This window comes from Oncorhynchus keta, chromosome 37, assembly GCF_023373465.1.
Source record: "Oncorhynchus keta strain PuntledgeMale-10-30-2019 chromosome 37, Oket_V2, whole genome shotgun sequence".
Classification (NCBI taxonomy): Eukaryota; Metazoa; Chordata; class Actinopteri; order Salmoniformes; family Salmonidae; genus Oncorhynchus; species Oncorhynchus keta.
This window is the reverse complement of record NC_068457.1, coordinates 174,806-191,104: the sequence shown is the minus strand read 5'-3', so window position 1 is coordinate 191,104 and position 16,299 is coordinate 174,806. Positions and strand designations below refer to the sequence as shown.

At 41.4% G+C, this 16,299-nt stretch overlaps 1 protein-coding gene across 1 annotated transcript; it reads right to left on the bottom strand.

Annotated features, from left to right (window-relative positions):
* Positions 1-759: 759 nt before the first annotated feature.
* Positions 760-15,643, bottom strand: ywhaba (tyrosine 3-monooxygenase/tryptophan 5-monooxygenase activation protein, beta polypeptide a). The gene is made up of 6 exons (XM_035754783.2): positions 15,475-15,643; positions 4,265-4,565; positions 3,783-3,906; positions 3,286-3,449; positions 2,849-2,944; positions 760-2,704 (listed from the first exon to the last, which is right to left on the bottom strand). Exons 2-6 carry the CDS (start codon positions 4,556-4,558, stop codon positions 2,648-2,650), a joined length of 735 nt encoding a protein of 244 aa, XP_035610676.1. The 5' UTR covers positions 4,559-4,565; positions 15,475-15,643; the 3' UTR covers positions 760-2,647.
* Positions 15,644-16,299: the final 656 nt, after the last annotated feature.

Below are 16,299 nucleotides of genomic sequence, written 5' to 3'. Positions count from 1 at the left end.
GAAAGGACCAAATAAAAATAGGACGCCTGAGGAATATATTAAGTTCTCTATTCAATCAGATCCGCTTTCAGACATCAGCATAGCGGTTGTTTTGGCAGTGTCAAAGGTGAGCTGCGCTAGAGCTGTCAAATCCAAAAGCAGCTCCTGGCGTTATACCTAAAGTGGACATTGCCATTGGCTGCACGGAGTTGCATTAAGAGCAATCCCATGCAGCCTTGTTCACACGTTCGAACAGTGGAATGTGACTTGTAGGCCTAATCTACTCAATTCTGTTGATAGAAATCCTCATTCATTATTTCAAATTTAAGCGTAATTTCTATATAGCCTACACTTTCTCATTCTGAACATCTTAATGCAAGCAGGAAGGTGTGGCTTTAATGACAATGATCAAGAGCTGCTTCTCACCAATTTGACAGCTCCAATGCATCTACACTGCCAAAACATCAGCTATCCGGGTGTTGGCTATCCGGTTAATACTTGATCTGATTGAATCTTCTTTGGCTGCATGTACACAGGCAGCCCATTTCAGACATTTTTCCCACTAATTGTTCTTTTGACCAATCGCTGATCTGATTGGTTGAAAAACCAATTAGTGAAAAAAAGATCAGAATTGGGCTGTAAATGCAGCCTTTGAGGTCAACTAAATAATTAGCCTGTTTTAATTTAACATCAAATAATGCTTATCAGACTAAGTAAAAATGTATGCAAGTGTTTAACTCTGTCAGACAAACCACTCGTTACAAAAACAAAACAGGACAATTTGGAACTGATAAAACTTTTATTTCACTTTAAATTGTCTTTTACATTTTCCTGATAACATGTAGGGTGAAACTAGAACTGTTTTAAAAGACATACAAATCTAGTATTACGTCAATAACCAGGGGTTGTTTTTTTGTGTATTTTTGTTTTAATGCTATTCTAAATTTTCACAACCACGTGCGCGCTAAGCAATATAAACCATCACAGAAGCAAACTTTAGGCAGAATACTGGTCAGTAAAAACAAAGCAATTGGAGATACCAGATATACAGACAGGCTCGGTTCCACATTCACTACTGCATTTTTTTTATTAAGCGTAGAATAACTGCCATTTATTCAGCTAACGGGGAGATTTTTTTCAGTGCATGAAACATTGTCTTCAGCAAGACTGAACCAGATGAATTCAACACCTAAGTGGAATGTTATGGTGATGACAAAGTATTGTGACACTGAGTGAATTCAGCTACCTCAAGTTCCTTGCACTACTCCAGAATCTAACCCATCCACTGACCGCATTCCACTACAATATGGTCTCCTCTGATAGACCCTTAAAGTCTGGAGATACACAAAACAAAAGCATCAATGCCATCTCTGACTGACACAATTTACATCAGGGGACTTGCTTACACACTCTTCGTGGGCAAGAGCGTGCATTCTCTTATTGTTTCCTTTATGAAATCTAACTTTTGACTGGTCAGTTTGGACTGTCAGCATAAGGCCTTCAAGAAAGGCTTTAATAACCAATATGTAAAAGTTCAACGTAAAACAGCTTTAAGGTATTTTTTTGCAAGCAGGTTAACAAAATTTAAGAGATTTAAAATGTATTTTAAAAGGGTTTACAATTTACAGTTTTGAACCAATGTGCAAGTCACTATTACGCAAAGCAAAAAAGTAACATTTAAGAACAAAATAGTATTATTATACTAATGTCAAACAGCACCTTTTTGTCAACTGTTCTAGTACATACCACTAGGAGAATGCTCCCGTTTGAAGGTAGACTCAGCGAAATGACATCAATGCAGAAAGTAAACAGCATAGTGGGTCTATTTCCGCAACGAAGAGCGCTGAAGTGGGAGCTCAACTTTCACTCTGTTTTGGTCTCGTACCTACCACACTAACAATGTGACGCAAACCTGTGCGCATGCACAGATACTGTGTGACCGTGTAAGACTTGCTCATCTCAATATCTGCAGTGCTGCAACGTTATTTCGCTGAGTCTACCTTTAATGTTAGGTTCTAATGGAATGTTTTTTTTCTTTTCAGCTGGACATACATATTGAATGGCAAAACCTGGGGTCCCTTGTATTCATTTTTAGTTCCAGATCCAAAATGTACAATACACAGCAATATGCATGTTAGTCAGTGTCACAATACAACCTCTCCTACCATTCTCTATGAGGCCACAGCAGAATTGCACTGCTACATACAGTACTGAATTTTAGCGACCAGAACTTGTGATTATGTGGAGAAAAACTAAGCATCACAGTGTTTGTTGAAAATAAACGGACAGTTTAATGACCTTTTTGAATAAAAACCAGCAATCGCCAGTACACTAGCAAAGCAAAAAAGGATATTAAAATGCATATCTTGCTAGGTGAAAGAACATATCTTTATGAAATGTTAGGAGAGAATCAAAAGGGAAAGGGGGGTGAATGGCCTTGCCACTCAACCGGGTAAATTTATTTTTCTTTTATCCTCACAAAACAATACTCTGCTTGTTAACAACTGAGCATATCTGAGAAAGGGCACAACTGGTAGGTCAGGTACAATTCATGCTGCTTGTCATACAGAAAGGGAGGGGGCTGGATGGAGCAGGGATGTATGGGCTGTATATGTGTAAAATAAGAGAAAGAAGAGTGTGGGTGGATTAACAGTGATGTGCAACGCCTTTAGTTCTCCCCTTCGCCGGCATCCCCCTCGTCACCCTGGTTTTCTGATGTCCACAGCTGTAAAGGGGGAAAAAAAACAAAATCCAATGATTCATACACTCGAGGCATTCAGTTCCAAGTCTATGGAACGATAATGCATTTGAATGGCATGACAAGGGGGTAAAAAAAAAAACATGTTTTATATTGGCGGTAAGCACTTACAGTGAGATTGTCCCTTAGTAGCTGCATGATCAAGGTGCTGTCTTTGTAAGAGTCCTCGTTCAAGGTGTCAAGTTCGGCGATCGCTTCGTCGAAAGCCTATAGGGAAAATAGGTATATGGAAGGGGGTAAAAAAAAACATGTTTTATAAGGCCCAGAATACCACAGCATAAAATGCCTCCAAAACACTACCAATTGACAAAGCTTGGTACTCCAGATGACAAAGCACCATCACAACAGTCAATTTTTCATTTAAACATTTGGCAAATGCCAACAGCACAAGCACCGGTGTTAACGAGCAGGTTTGTGTAAAAAAATCTGAGCAGGAGGGGCGTGTTTGCACTCCGTATTGATTCGGAGGCTAAAAAAGGCTCCTTCTGTATCACGCAGTCACTGCAGTGTGATGGTGTAACGTGTGTGAGCGTATAACGGTGCCCCACCGCCTTCGCCAAACTGCAGGCCTGCTCGGGGGAGTTGAGGATCTCGTAATAGAAGACGGAAAAGTTGAGAGCGAGGCCCAGCCTGATGGGGTGTGTCGGCTGCATGTCCTTCTTGCTGATGTCAAATGCCTCCTGGTAGGCCTGCTGGGAGTTCTCCACTGTGGCTGTGATGGGGAGAGAAGGGGCCCAATGAATTAACACCATTTACTCATCATGCTTTTGTTGAAGAGAATTAATGTTACATTTCACAGAGCATCTCCTGTATAATGGATACTGATTGAACATTGTCTAGATATTATGTACTGTGGACATCAAATCAGGCCAGTGATGATACCACTTAAGCCTTAAAAAGCACTGCAAGCAGCAGATTATAAAAATGTAGGTTTTGCTTATTTCCATGATAATCAGAGGCTGAGCAAAAGTGGCCAATTAACGATTATGGGTTCTTGGCAACAGTGTAACTCGGAAGCTTCCTCACAGAACAGAGATCTACTTACTCTTTTTTGAGTCTCCAGATGCCACCTCGGACAGATATCTGTAGTAGTCACCTTTCATTTTAAGGTAGAACACCTTGCTTTCTGCCTGAGTCGCATTGGCAATGAGGTAATTGTCGAGGAGTGCCTAAAACCAAGAAAAGGGGTTGATTGGGTGTCAGTCAACTCCACTCTTTCAACACACAGGACCAAACAAAAGATTAACCAAAAATAGATGCTCTGCAACCTTGCTTTGGTGTCAAATTCATTCCAGCTCACATTCACACTAAATGAAAAAATGCTTGTTGTGTAAATAGGGCATTTTCCCTGTACAATTTCCACTTCCAACCACATTCCAAAATTGCCTGGACTCTAAATGAATGTAACTCTAGCCCCAGTGTCACGTTATATCACCCCGTCCCATAGCATCAAGGGACTCCTTTAAAAGCGATGGAGGCACATAGACTAGCAAGCTCTCGCTTGCATAGACTAGCAAGCTCTCTCACCAGCACATCCTTGCAGATGTCCTGCAGCTCGGCCTCAATCTTCTCGCGGTATTCACGGGCCATTTGCTGCTTCTTCTCGTTGCCCTCGGTCTTCTGCTCGATGCTGGAGATGACGCGCCAGGAGGAGCGACGCGCCCCCACCACATTCTTGTAGGCCACCGACAGCAGGTTGCGCTCCTCGTTGGAGAGCTCACCGCCCTGCTCCGTCACCGCTTTCATCGCCGCCGCCATGTCGTCATAGCGTTCGGCCTGCTCGGCCAGCTTAGCCTTCTGTACCAGGTCGTTCTTGTCCATGTCGAGGCTGTGAAATGGCACAGAGTTATTGTGGTCATAGTCACACCAAGCAACAGTTATTAGTAATGTTAGAAAGTATGAGGTTACCCATTCTACAATCCTAGTACTGTGGACCCAAGGGGATGAACATGTTTTATCTAGTCGTATACTAACAGACCTGATTAGATGCATCTGGTGTGCTTGTGCTGGGCTAGAACATTAATGTGCACCTCTGTGGGTCCTGAAAAGTTTTATAATGTTCTGATTTTATTAATCCGTTTTATCATGTAGCCTACTGAATACTCAGTTATTAGCCGTAATAAAATGCCCAACAAACCAATAGCCTATTAGCACAGACGTCTCTCTCAGCTAAGGGAGGGCCTCATTTCTGACTGATAATGATTAGGATTTTTAAATATGCATTAATATACTGATATAAAGACAACCCAATAGCATGTCCAGACATGTCCGGGTCAATTTCATTTCAATTCAGTTAATTCTGGAAGTAAACTGAAAAGCAGGTTTACTTGACTGAATTTAAATGGAACTGACCCAAAACCTGCAAGTGTTCTTCAAATGGAAAATGATTGAGTATTCAGTAGGCTACACGATCAAATTGATTAATAAACATCATAAAACCTTTCAGTTACCAGTCAGGAACTACTCCCTAACATGCAAACCACAACGGCTACATTCCGTGCACGAGCGTTGCAAAATAAATGTACCAGTCAAAAGGTTTGGAGACCTACTCATTCGCTGGTTTATCTTGATTTTTTGTTTTTACTTTTAACCCATTTTCTCCCCAATTTCGTTGTGTCCAATTGGTAGTTACAGTCTTGTCTCATTGCTGCAACTCCCGTACGACACCAACGTGTCAGAGGAAACACTACACCTGGCGACCGTGTCAGCGTGCATGCACCCGGCCAGCCACAGGAGTCGCTAGAGCACGATGGAACAAGGACATCCCTGCCAGCCAAACCCTCGCCTAACCCGGATGACGCTGGGCCAGTTGTGCGCCACCCCATAAGTCTCTCGTTCGCGGCCGGCTGTAACAGAGCCTCGACTCGAACCAGGAACTCTAGTGGCACAGCTAGCAACTGCGATGCAGTGCCTTCGACCACTACGCCACTCGGGAGGCCACATTTGTACTATTTTCTACAATTGTAGAATAATAGTGAAGACATCAAAACTATGAAATAACACGTGTTTAACAAATCCAAATATATATTTTTACTTAAGATTTTTCAAAGTAGCCACCCTTTGTCTTGATGACAGCTTTGCACTCTCTTGGCATTCTCTCAACCAGCTTCATGAGGTATTCACCTGGAATGCATTTCAATTAGCAGGTGTGCCTTGTTAAAAGTCAATTTGTGGAATTTCTTTCCTCCTTAATACGTTTGAGCCCAACATTTATGTTGTGACAATGTAGTGGTGATATACAGAAGATAGCTCTATTTGGTTAAAGACCAAGTCCATGTTATGGTAAGAACAGCTCATATAAGCAAAGAGAAATGACAGTCCATCATTACTTTAAGACAAAGGTCAGTTAATACGGAACATTTCTTCAAGTAGAGTTACAAAAACCCATCATCCATCAAGACCCAGAGTTACCTCTGCTGCAGAGGATAAGTTCATTAGAGTTACCAGCTTCAGAAATTGTAGCCCAAATAAATGCTTCACGTAACAGACATCTCAAAATCAACGGTTCAGAGGAGACTGTGTGAATCAGGCCATCATGGTTGAATCCACTACCAACAGACACCAATAATAAGAGAGCAATGGACAATAGACAGGTGAAAATCTCCTTTGGTCTGAAGAGTCCAAATTAGACATTTTTGGTTCGAACCACCGTGTCTTTCTGAGATGCAGAGTAGGTGAACGGATGATCGGCACATGCGTGGTTCCCACCATGAAGCATGGAGGAGGTGGTGTTATGGTGCTTTGCTGGTGACAATATTCTTAATTTATTTAGAATTAAAAGGCACACTTAACCAGCATGGCAACCACAGCATTCTGCAGCGATATGTCATCGCATCTGGTTTGCGCTTATTGGGACTATCATTTGTTTTTCAACAGGACAATGACCGAACACACCTCCAGGCTGTATAAGGGCTATTTGACCGAGAAAGAGAGTGACGGAGTGCTGCATCAGATGACCTGGCCTTGAGATGGTTTGGGATGAGTTGGACTGCAGAGTGAAGGAAAATCAGCCAACAAGTGCTCAGCATATGTGGGAACTCCTTCAAGACTGTTGGAAAAGTATTCCAGGGGAAGCTGGTTGAGAGAATGCCAAGACTGTGCAAAACTGTCATCAAGGCAAAGGGTAGCTACTTTGAATTATCTCAAATATATTTGGATTTGTTTAACACTTTCTTGGTTACAACAGGATTTAATGTGTTATTTCATAGTTGATGTCTTCACTATTATTCTACAATGTAGAAAATAATAATTAAAAAAATAATAACAAACCCTTGAATGAGTATGTGTGTCCAAACTTTTGACTGGTAGTGTACATGTTATTCAACCATTTCACCCACGCCGCTCACAGGCCTGAACGAGAGTATGCGTAGTCAAACGATAAAATATAACTTGTCTATTTTTGAGACACTTGACACACTGGAAGTCCCACCTCTCCCATCTACTCATTGGTTTTCAGGAGCATACAACATCACGTGGGTATCTGAAAGATGACCGAGGAGAGACTAATCATAGACAACTAAACTCAGAGAGCATCATTGAGGTCATATGAATTTAACATTTGAATTATTCTGCCATTTGCAAAGTCATGCCCCCCCATCCTTGACTTTTCTTAAGTCTATTCAAAACACTGAGGACATGTAATTTTCCCCCCTTGCACTTGGCTGCCATCTGACAATGGCCCATGGCTCCCGAGTGGCACAGCAGTCTAAAACACTGCATCTCAGTGCTAGAGGCATCACTACAGACTCTGGTTCGATCCCGGGCTGTATCACAACCAGACGTCATCAGGAGTCCCATAGGGCGGGCACAATTGGCCTAGTGTCGTCCGGGTTAGGCCATCATTGCAAAATAAGAATTTGTTCTTAGCGGACTTGCCTAGTTGAACAAAAATACAATTAAAATAGATTGAAACTACACCCTAACCAGTGGTCACCAACCGGTCGCTTTCAGTCGATCGCCAAACATTTCTGTAAAAAAGGTAATAGGTGCACCCACTAGCTGGCCTGAGCAGGCAAAGAGTTTGCATTTTGAAACACGTGTCTGAAGTTACGGACCCTGCCTTCCAGGCTGGCCCGGAGAGTAAATCAAGTGCACTAAAGGCCTACCGCTGGCCAATCGTGTGGCTCAGTTTACCGTGTCTGCAGTAATGTAGCAGGAATTTTAAAAAAGCTACATTAAAGCTGATACTGCGAGATTTTTTATTTTTAAACCATGACGAGAGCTGCTGTCTTAATGAGTTCATGTAAGTCCTTACTCAGCACTGTCAACTCTTTTTATTCAACACCTTTATAAGCCATAAAATGCATATTCTTCCCACTTCCACTCATGCTACAACCAGCGCTGCAGCTGTAACGAATGAGTAGGAAAGTGTATCGATAGGCTTGCGTTTTTATTAGCGTCTTGGTTCTTTTTTAATATCCAGGAATATTTCACTTTCTCTGTTCACAGCATGAATTTGTGGTGCGTGAGTTGTCATCAGCTAGAAAACGGTGTCCCTTTTTGGTCAGTGTCAGCAGAGGAAAGGGAAAGCGGCAGGACATTGAGGCAGACCCTCAGTCAGCTGCTCTCTCCCTCTGCTGAGACTGACCATCAGATGCAGGCACCATCAGCCCAGTAAAGTAAAAAATAAGCAAATTATTTAAATGTATGCTCAATCAGCTGTGACTCAAAAGTAATACAATGACTTATCTATTACCGCTGTGATCATATAACTCACAGTTTTAAATGAACTTTTTTGGGGGGCGGGGGACAATGCATTGGGAGGGAAATTCAAGCAAAGCAAATGTGCGGTGATAAAGTATTGGGCCAACTGCACAAATCTCATTGCTACAGTACTGTTTTTAATAGGTTAGTGTTGCATAGACTTAAATGTTTTAAGACGCGTTAAAAGAAAATCTGAGCAGTAGATCTCGGGTTGCATTTTGACTCAGAAAGTGATCTTGAGAAGGCTAGTGACACCTGACCTAAACTATATCAAAACTAATTTCACACATAGATGTAGTAATAATAGATGTAGCCTAAAGACCAGATTAGAGTTACAATATTCTGATGGGTGATAATATTCTGATGGGTGACGATAGTATTAACTGCCTTGTGATTGAAGAGACTACAGCGCAGTGTGGGTAATTGACAAAGGGAAAGGAGCTTTAGCTTACCAAAAAGCAACCTTTTCAAATATTTTTTCATGCAGGCAAACTTTTGGATTTCCTAACCAGAAAAGAGCAGGTTAAAGTTTCTAAAAACATGTGCATTTGCCAAACAACTTAAAGGAAAAATCCAGCCATAGAAACCCATTCCTTTAATTTACTGTTACCTAGTCCGTTGAATGTCTGAATGCATTCAACTGAAATGTGTCTTCCGCATTTAACCCAACCCCTCTGAATCAGTTGTGTAGAGGGCTGCATTCATCGGCATCTTCGGCGCCCAGGGAACAGTGGGTTAACTGCCTTGCTCAGGGACAGAATGACAGATTTTTACCTTGGAAAAATAATTTTTAGCTTGGAAAATTCCGGAAAATGAAGTCATGGCTTTAGAAGCTTCTGATAGGCTAATTGACATCATTTGAGTCAATTGGAGGTGTACCAGTAGATGTATTTCAAGGCCTACCTTCAAACTCGGTGCCTCTTTGCTTGACATCATGGGAAAATCAAAAGAAATCAGGCAAGAAAAATTGTACACCTCCACTAGTCTGACCTTCCAAATGCCTGAAGGTACCACGCTCATCTGTACAAATAATAGTATGCAAGTATAAACACCATGGTACCACGCAGCCGTCATACCACTCAGGAAGGCGTTCTGTCTCCAAAAGATTAACGTACTTTAATGCGAAAAGTGCAAATCAATCCCAGAACAACAGCAAAAGGACCTTGTGAAGATGCTGGAGGAAACAGGTACAAAAGTATCTAATATCCACAGTAAAACGAGTCCTATATCAAAATAACCTGAAAGGTCGCTCAGCAGGGAAGAAGCCATAGCTCCAAAACCGCCATAAAAAAGCCAGACTACGATTTGCAATTTCACATGGGGACAAAGATCGTACTTTTTGGAGAAATGCCCTCTGGTCTGATGAAACAAAAATAGAAATGCGTGGCCATAATGACCATCGTTATGTTTGAAGGAAAAAGTGGAAGGCTTGCAAGCCGAAGAACACCATCCCAACCGTGATGCACGGGGGTGGCAGCATCATCTTGTGGGGGTGCTTTGCTGCAGGAGGGACAGGGTGCGCCTCACAAAATAGATGGCATCATGAGGGAGGAAAATTATGGGGATATATTGGAAGCAACATCTCAAGACATCAGTCAGGCAGTTAAAGCTGGGTCGCAAATGGGTCTTCCAAATGGACAATGACCCCAAGCATACTTCCAAAGTTGTGGCAAAATGGCTTAAGGACAACAAAGTCAAGGTATTGGAGTGGCCATCACAAATCCCTGACCTCAATCCTATAGAAAATTTGTGGGCAAAAGTGAAAAAGCATATGCGAGCAAGGAGCCCTACAAACCTGACTCAGTTACACCAGTTCTGTCAGGAGGAACGTGCAAAAATTCACCCAACTTATTGTGGGAAGCTTGTTGAAGGCTACCCGAAACGTTTGACCCAATTTAAACAATTTAAAAGGCAATTGCTACCAAATATTAATTGAGTGTATGTAAACTTCTGACCCACTGGGAATGTGAAGAAAGAAAGATGATATAAATCACTCTACACTATTATTCTGACATTTCACATTCTTAACCCATCTGCGCACGGAACCCGCTAGCGGGCTGAAATTCCACGACATACGGTGATCGCTACATAAATAGTCATATTAAACATTCATGAAAATACAAGTGTCTCACATGTATCGAAAGCCTAGAATCTTGCTAATCCAACTGCGTTGTCAGATTTAAAAAAGGATTTACTGCGAAATAATACAATTATCTGAGCATAGAGCTCCATAAAAATAAAAAAATTAACCAGCACAGGCGTAACATAATCACAAACTGCATTAAAATAAATAGTTTACCTTTGACGATCTTCGTCTGTTTGCAATTCCAATGCTCATTGTTACACAAGTGAATTATCTTTTGTTTGATAAAATCCGTTTTTATAGCCTAACACGAAACATTTTGTGAACCGCTTGTGTTGTGAATTCCGTCTCATTCCATTTGACGACACATTCCAGGTAAATAACCCACACAGAATGTGACTTTTCCAGTCATGTTTGGTTTCACTGCAATCAACTGGTTTGTTTGTAACACAATCATGTGTGCTGGTTGTCATACCGCGGCTGCCATTTCAAAGGCATATGAACACACTAGCTAGCTCCATTCGAACAACTGACTCGAGAAATAAGCTCATCAACTGCGCCTGCAGCGAAGTGTTACCCTCTGTCATGGCATTGAACCACTGCTCAACAAAACAGCCAACAGGCTGTGTTCAAAGCCATTTGGTGGCACTCTCAACTGTGTCGCCACCATGCTCGATGCTATGTACACAAGGACCGCTATTTCGATGCAGACTAGAAACAGGGTTTAGTCACCTCAACTTGCTAAATTTCCACATGATTTATTACAAGATTTAGTTGAGGTTTAGTGAATGATTTGACCCAAATACAATGCTTTTAGTTTTAGAAATATTTAGGGCTAACTTATTCCTCACCACCCACTCTAACTGCAGCTCTTTGTTGAGTGTTGCAGTCATATCAGTCGCTGTAGTAGCTGACATGTATCATGTTGAGTCATCCGCATACATAGAAACTCTGGCCTTAGTCAGTGGCATGTCGTTAGTAAAAATGTAAAAAACCAAGGGGCCTAAAAACAGCTACCATGAGGAATTCCTGATTCAAACTGGATTATATTTGATAGGCTTCCATTAAAGAACACCCTCTGTGTTCTGTTAGACAAGTAACTCTTTGTCCACATTATAGCAGGGGGTGTAAAGCCATAACACAAACGTTTTTCCAGGAGTAGACGGTGATCAATAATGTCAAAAGCTGCACTGAAGTCTAGCAAGACAGCCCCAACAATCATTTTATCATAGATTTCTCAGTCAAATCAGTTTTTTTGAGTAAGTGCTGTCCTTGTTGAGTGTCCTTCCCTATAAGCATGCTGAAATTCTGTTGTCAATTTGTTTACTGTAAAATAGCATTGTATCGGGTCAAAAACAAAATCCAGAGGTTTACTACGGGTTGGTAACTGGCTGATTGGTTGGCTATTTGAGCCAGTAAAAAGGGGCTTTTACTATCCTAGGGTAGCGTAATGACTTTAGCTTCCCTCCAGGCCTGAGGGCACACACTCTCTAGTAGGCTTAAATTGAAGATGTGGCAAATAGGAGTGGCATTCTCGTCAGTAATTTTCCATCTAGATTGTCAGACCCTGGTGGCTTGTCATTGTTGATAGACAACAATAATTCTCACCTCTTCCACTCTGACTTTACGGAATTCAAAAGTACAATTCTTGTCTTTCATAATATGGTCCGATATACTTGGATGTGTAGTATCAGCGTTTGTTGCTGGCATGTCATCCCTAAGTTAGCTTATCTTGCCAATGAAAGTCATTAAAGCAGTTTGCAATATCAGTGGGCTTCGCGATTCAATAAATGGAGCAGAGTCCCCCCCCCCCTAAATTTAATTTAACTTCTTGGGGGCAGTATTTTCACGTCCGGATCCCCAAATTCAACTGCCCGCTACTCATCACCAGAAGATAAGATATGCATATTATTAGTAGATTTGGATAGAAAACACTCTGACGTGTCTAAAACTGTTTGAATCATGTCTGTGAGTATAAGAGAACATATTTAGCAGGCAAAACCCCGAGGACAAACCATTCAGATTTTTTTTCCCTGAGTTCACTCTCTTTCAATGGGTTTTCATTGGGAATCCAGATTTCTAAAGGAACCTTCTTGCATTCCTATCGCTTCCACTGGATGTCAACAGTCTTTAGAAATTGATTTAGGTAATTCCTTTGTGTAATGAAGAAGTACGGCCATCTTGAACGAGGGTCACTTGAAGTGTACTGTTGGATAGAGGCGCGTGACCAGAAAGCATGCTTCAGTCTGTTTTCTTCCTGTATTGAACACAGATCATCCCGTCTTAAATTTGATTGATTATTTATGTAAAAAAAATACCTAAAGTTGTATTACAAAAGTAGATTGAAATGTTTTGGCAAAAGTTTACAGGTAACTTTTGAGATATTTTGTAGTCACGTTGAGCAAGTTGGAACGGTGTTTTTCTGGATCAAACGCGACAAATAAATTGCCATTTTGGATATATATTGACGGAATTAATCGAACAAAAGGACCATTTGTGATGTTTATGGAACATATTGGAGTGCCAACAAAAGAAGCTTGTCAAAGGTAAGGCATGAATTATATTTTTATTTCTGCGTTTTGTGTCGCCTTAGACAGCGCTACAGGGAGACAGACCACGTGTAACAACACCTGCACAGGATTGGTACATCCAAACATCACACCTGCGGAACAGGTACAGGATGGCAACAACAACTGCCCGAGTTACACCAGGAACGCACAATCCTTCCATCAGTGCTCAGACTGTCCACAATAGGCTGAGAGAGGCTGGACGGAGGGCTTGTCGGCCTGTTGTAAGGCAGGTCCTCGAAAATATAATAACAGCCGGACACTCTAGGAGCTCAGATGCAAAAATGTAATTACCAATGTTTCCACAGCCAAGCTGTCTTCATCAGGGTTTTTTAAACAAACACTGCGGGATGACTCGTTTATATAGTGTCAAAAGACACCGGTGTCTGTAATCATGGCCAAGAGTGGCCTAATATCATTGGTTAATTATCAAATATTAAAATGGCAAACAATCGTACGTTCAAAGTTCTTGTCTTAAAAAAAGGAGAGAAAGAAGTCATCTCATCTTTGTTGTTGGGAGTGGTAAGGGGGAGGGCTTGCTGTATGTGTGTAAATGGGAAGGTGCACAGCACACAAGGAGCCAAGACACAAAACGACAACATGAGAACAAACACTCATAAAAAAAATGGAAAAAAGTGATTCTTGTTATACAGGCATTGATTGAATTATTTTGATATATTGACATACAGGCCATCATTGTAAATCATAATTTGTTCTTAAATGACTTGCCTAGCTAAATAAAGGTCATTAAAAATACTTTAAAAACACAGTATTACATGTACTTTTTTTGAGAGGAAAGGAACCCCTTTCTCTGGGCCAGTAATACAAATTTAATGTTAAAGAAAATATTGTCCACACCGGAACATCTAAATAATGCTGACATAGGACAATATAAGATCAGCTTGGTAAATGTTAGGTATTATATTTGAGCAAACTTAATATATAATAATAATATATGCCATTTAGCAGACGCTTTTATCCAAACGACTTACAGTCATGTGTGCATACATTCTACATATGGGTGGTCCCGGGAATCGAACCCACTACCCTGGCGTTACAAGCGCCATGCTCTACCAACTGTGCTACAGAAGGACTGGCCACAACTAAACAAACTCCAAAATTGTGGTTTTCTGATAATCTATCTTGAAAACACGACATTCTTAGAAATGTCGATTTGTCCCCATTGGGGCTCTAGAAAGTTTAAGCCATAATCAGCAGACTTTCTCCTTCTAAACAACCATTATAGGAAATTAACCATATAACTTTTACGTGAAACCCAGCTCTAGACGCAAGGCATGTTTTCAAAGGACATACATCCCTAAGAAATAACGTGCAGTAGTGAAAACGCAGCAGGTGATCTTAGCTTTATTGTTAAACCAATGTATTATTATGGCCATGTATAGTTAGTTACACGGCTCTTGTGGCCATGTTATCTCAAGTCAATTTCGACTGTGATAAAGTCAGATTTGCTCACAATGGCTGTGTCACTTGCGCCAGTTGAGATCAGTTTATTTATAAAAAATAAAATAAAACTGGTATACTATGACAGTATGGTATCCTACATTACCAAGGATGTGTCTTAAATGTCACTGTGTTTTACTAACCATCTTTCGATCGTTAGCAAATACTCGCTAACTAGTTATGATCACGGATGTCAAATGTAACGTCCATGGCGGAAATACTGCACCATTGCGCTATAAAATCGGTAGCCAAACCTAATCGCTAAAGCGCAAGCTTGCTAGATTCCAGTCCGGCATTGAAGATGGAGCTGGAGCGCTAGTAACGCCCTCTCTTGTCGCATTCCCTTGCGGAATTTTAATATGAAAGCTGTCGTTAGCAAACCAGCTAACGTTATCTAGCAACAGTTATAGTAATTGAATGCTACCAATGAGTTGGATATACGAAATATAATTTAATTCGTAGCTATTTAAGCACCAGTGTAATCGCAAAAACCTGTGCATTGCAGTCCATTCACTTGTAAAATTAGCTGGAGATAGCGTCACGTTAGCATTAGCTTGTTAGCGCTGGTAAGGTAGCTCCTGTAAGTCTTGATTTCACGACGACCAGGCAGGGAACATTAGCCTTGCAAAAATAAAACAGTCTTCTGTGGATATATACATCAGCATTACGGTACCATTTTGGATTTGGATCTGAGATCTGCCCTACGTGGTTTACAATAACCTAATCCCTAGCTAGCTTGTGAGCTCTAGCTCGCTATTCAATCACACGTCTCGGCCTAAATCCTTGTACCCAGCCCCAAACCACAATAGGCACCTTCCGCCACAGATAGCGATTGGAGACATTGTTGGGTTATTATGAACCCACAATTACCAATCTTACCCGGAGATAATAATATAATCGAACTTTTATGCAAGTGAACTCACATTTAGCTTGTATTTTGAATCCTTCTTTTTCTCTAAACGATGGGAGTACCAAGCTGTCCTCCGTTCGCTGCTCGGGATTTTCAGGGCAGTACCACTTCCGCCTGCGCAAACACTTCCGCTTCCTCTAAACTCCACCCCTCCCCCCGCCAGTATCTATGGTAACAGCACTCCGGGGTTTCCAAAGCATTCTGCAGGGTAGTTGACGTCATAAAGAGTATGCGAGCCACTATGCGATGACGTAAGTGGTCACCATAGTTACTGTCTCCAAGCGATTGCTTACAGTCCGAAGTAAAGTGTAAATCATAGAATACAGATGTTGAGACAGGATAGTCTGGCTGTACTGTTTATGTAAATTTGCAGGAGCACCACAATACGTTTTGAGCTAATATTATTAAAGAGGAACAGGAGCTCAAGCAGTAGAACATTTGCCAGTAATCAGCTCCTGTGAGCTCCTGTCCAAGTCAAGCACTGATCATGTCTTATGAAATGACTGCTTGCATGAATATGATTGCATGCATATGATTAAAAATATATATTGCTACCATAATACTAACAACACTGCTCTTAGAAAAAACACTGCTCTGAGAAAAAGTTATTCTGGGCTGAGTCACTGGCTTACTGGGGCTCTCTCATGCCGTCCTTGGAAGGGGTGCGTCACCTGAGTGGGTTGATTCACTGATGTGGTCATCCTGTCTGGGTTGGCGCCCCCCCTTGGGTTGTGCCATGGCGGAGATCTTTGTGGGCTATACTCAGCCTTGTCTCAGGATGGTAAGTTGGTGGTTGAAGATATGGATTACTGCAACTCGCTGTTGGCTGGGCTCCCTG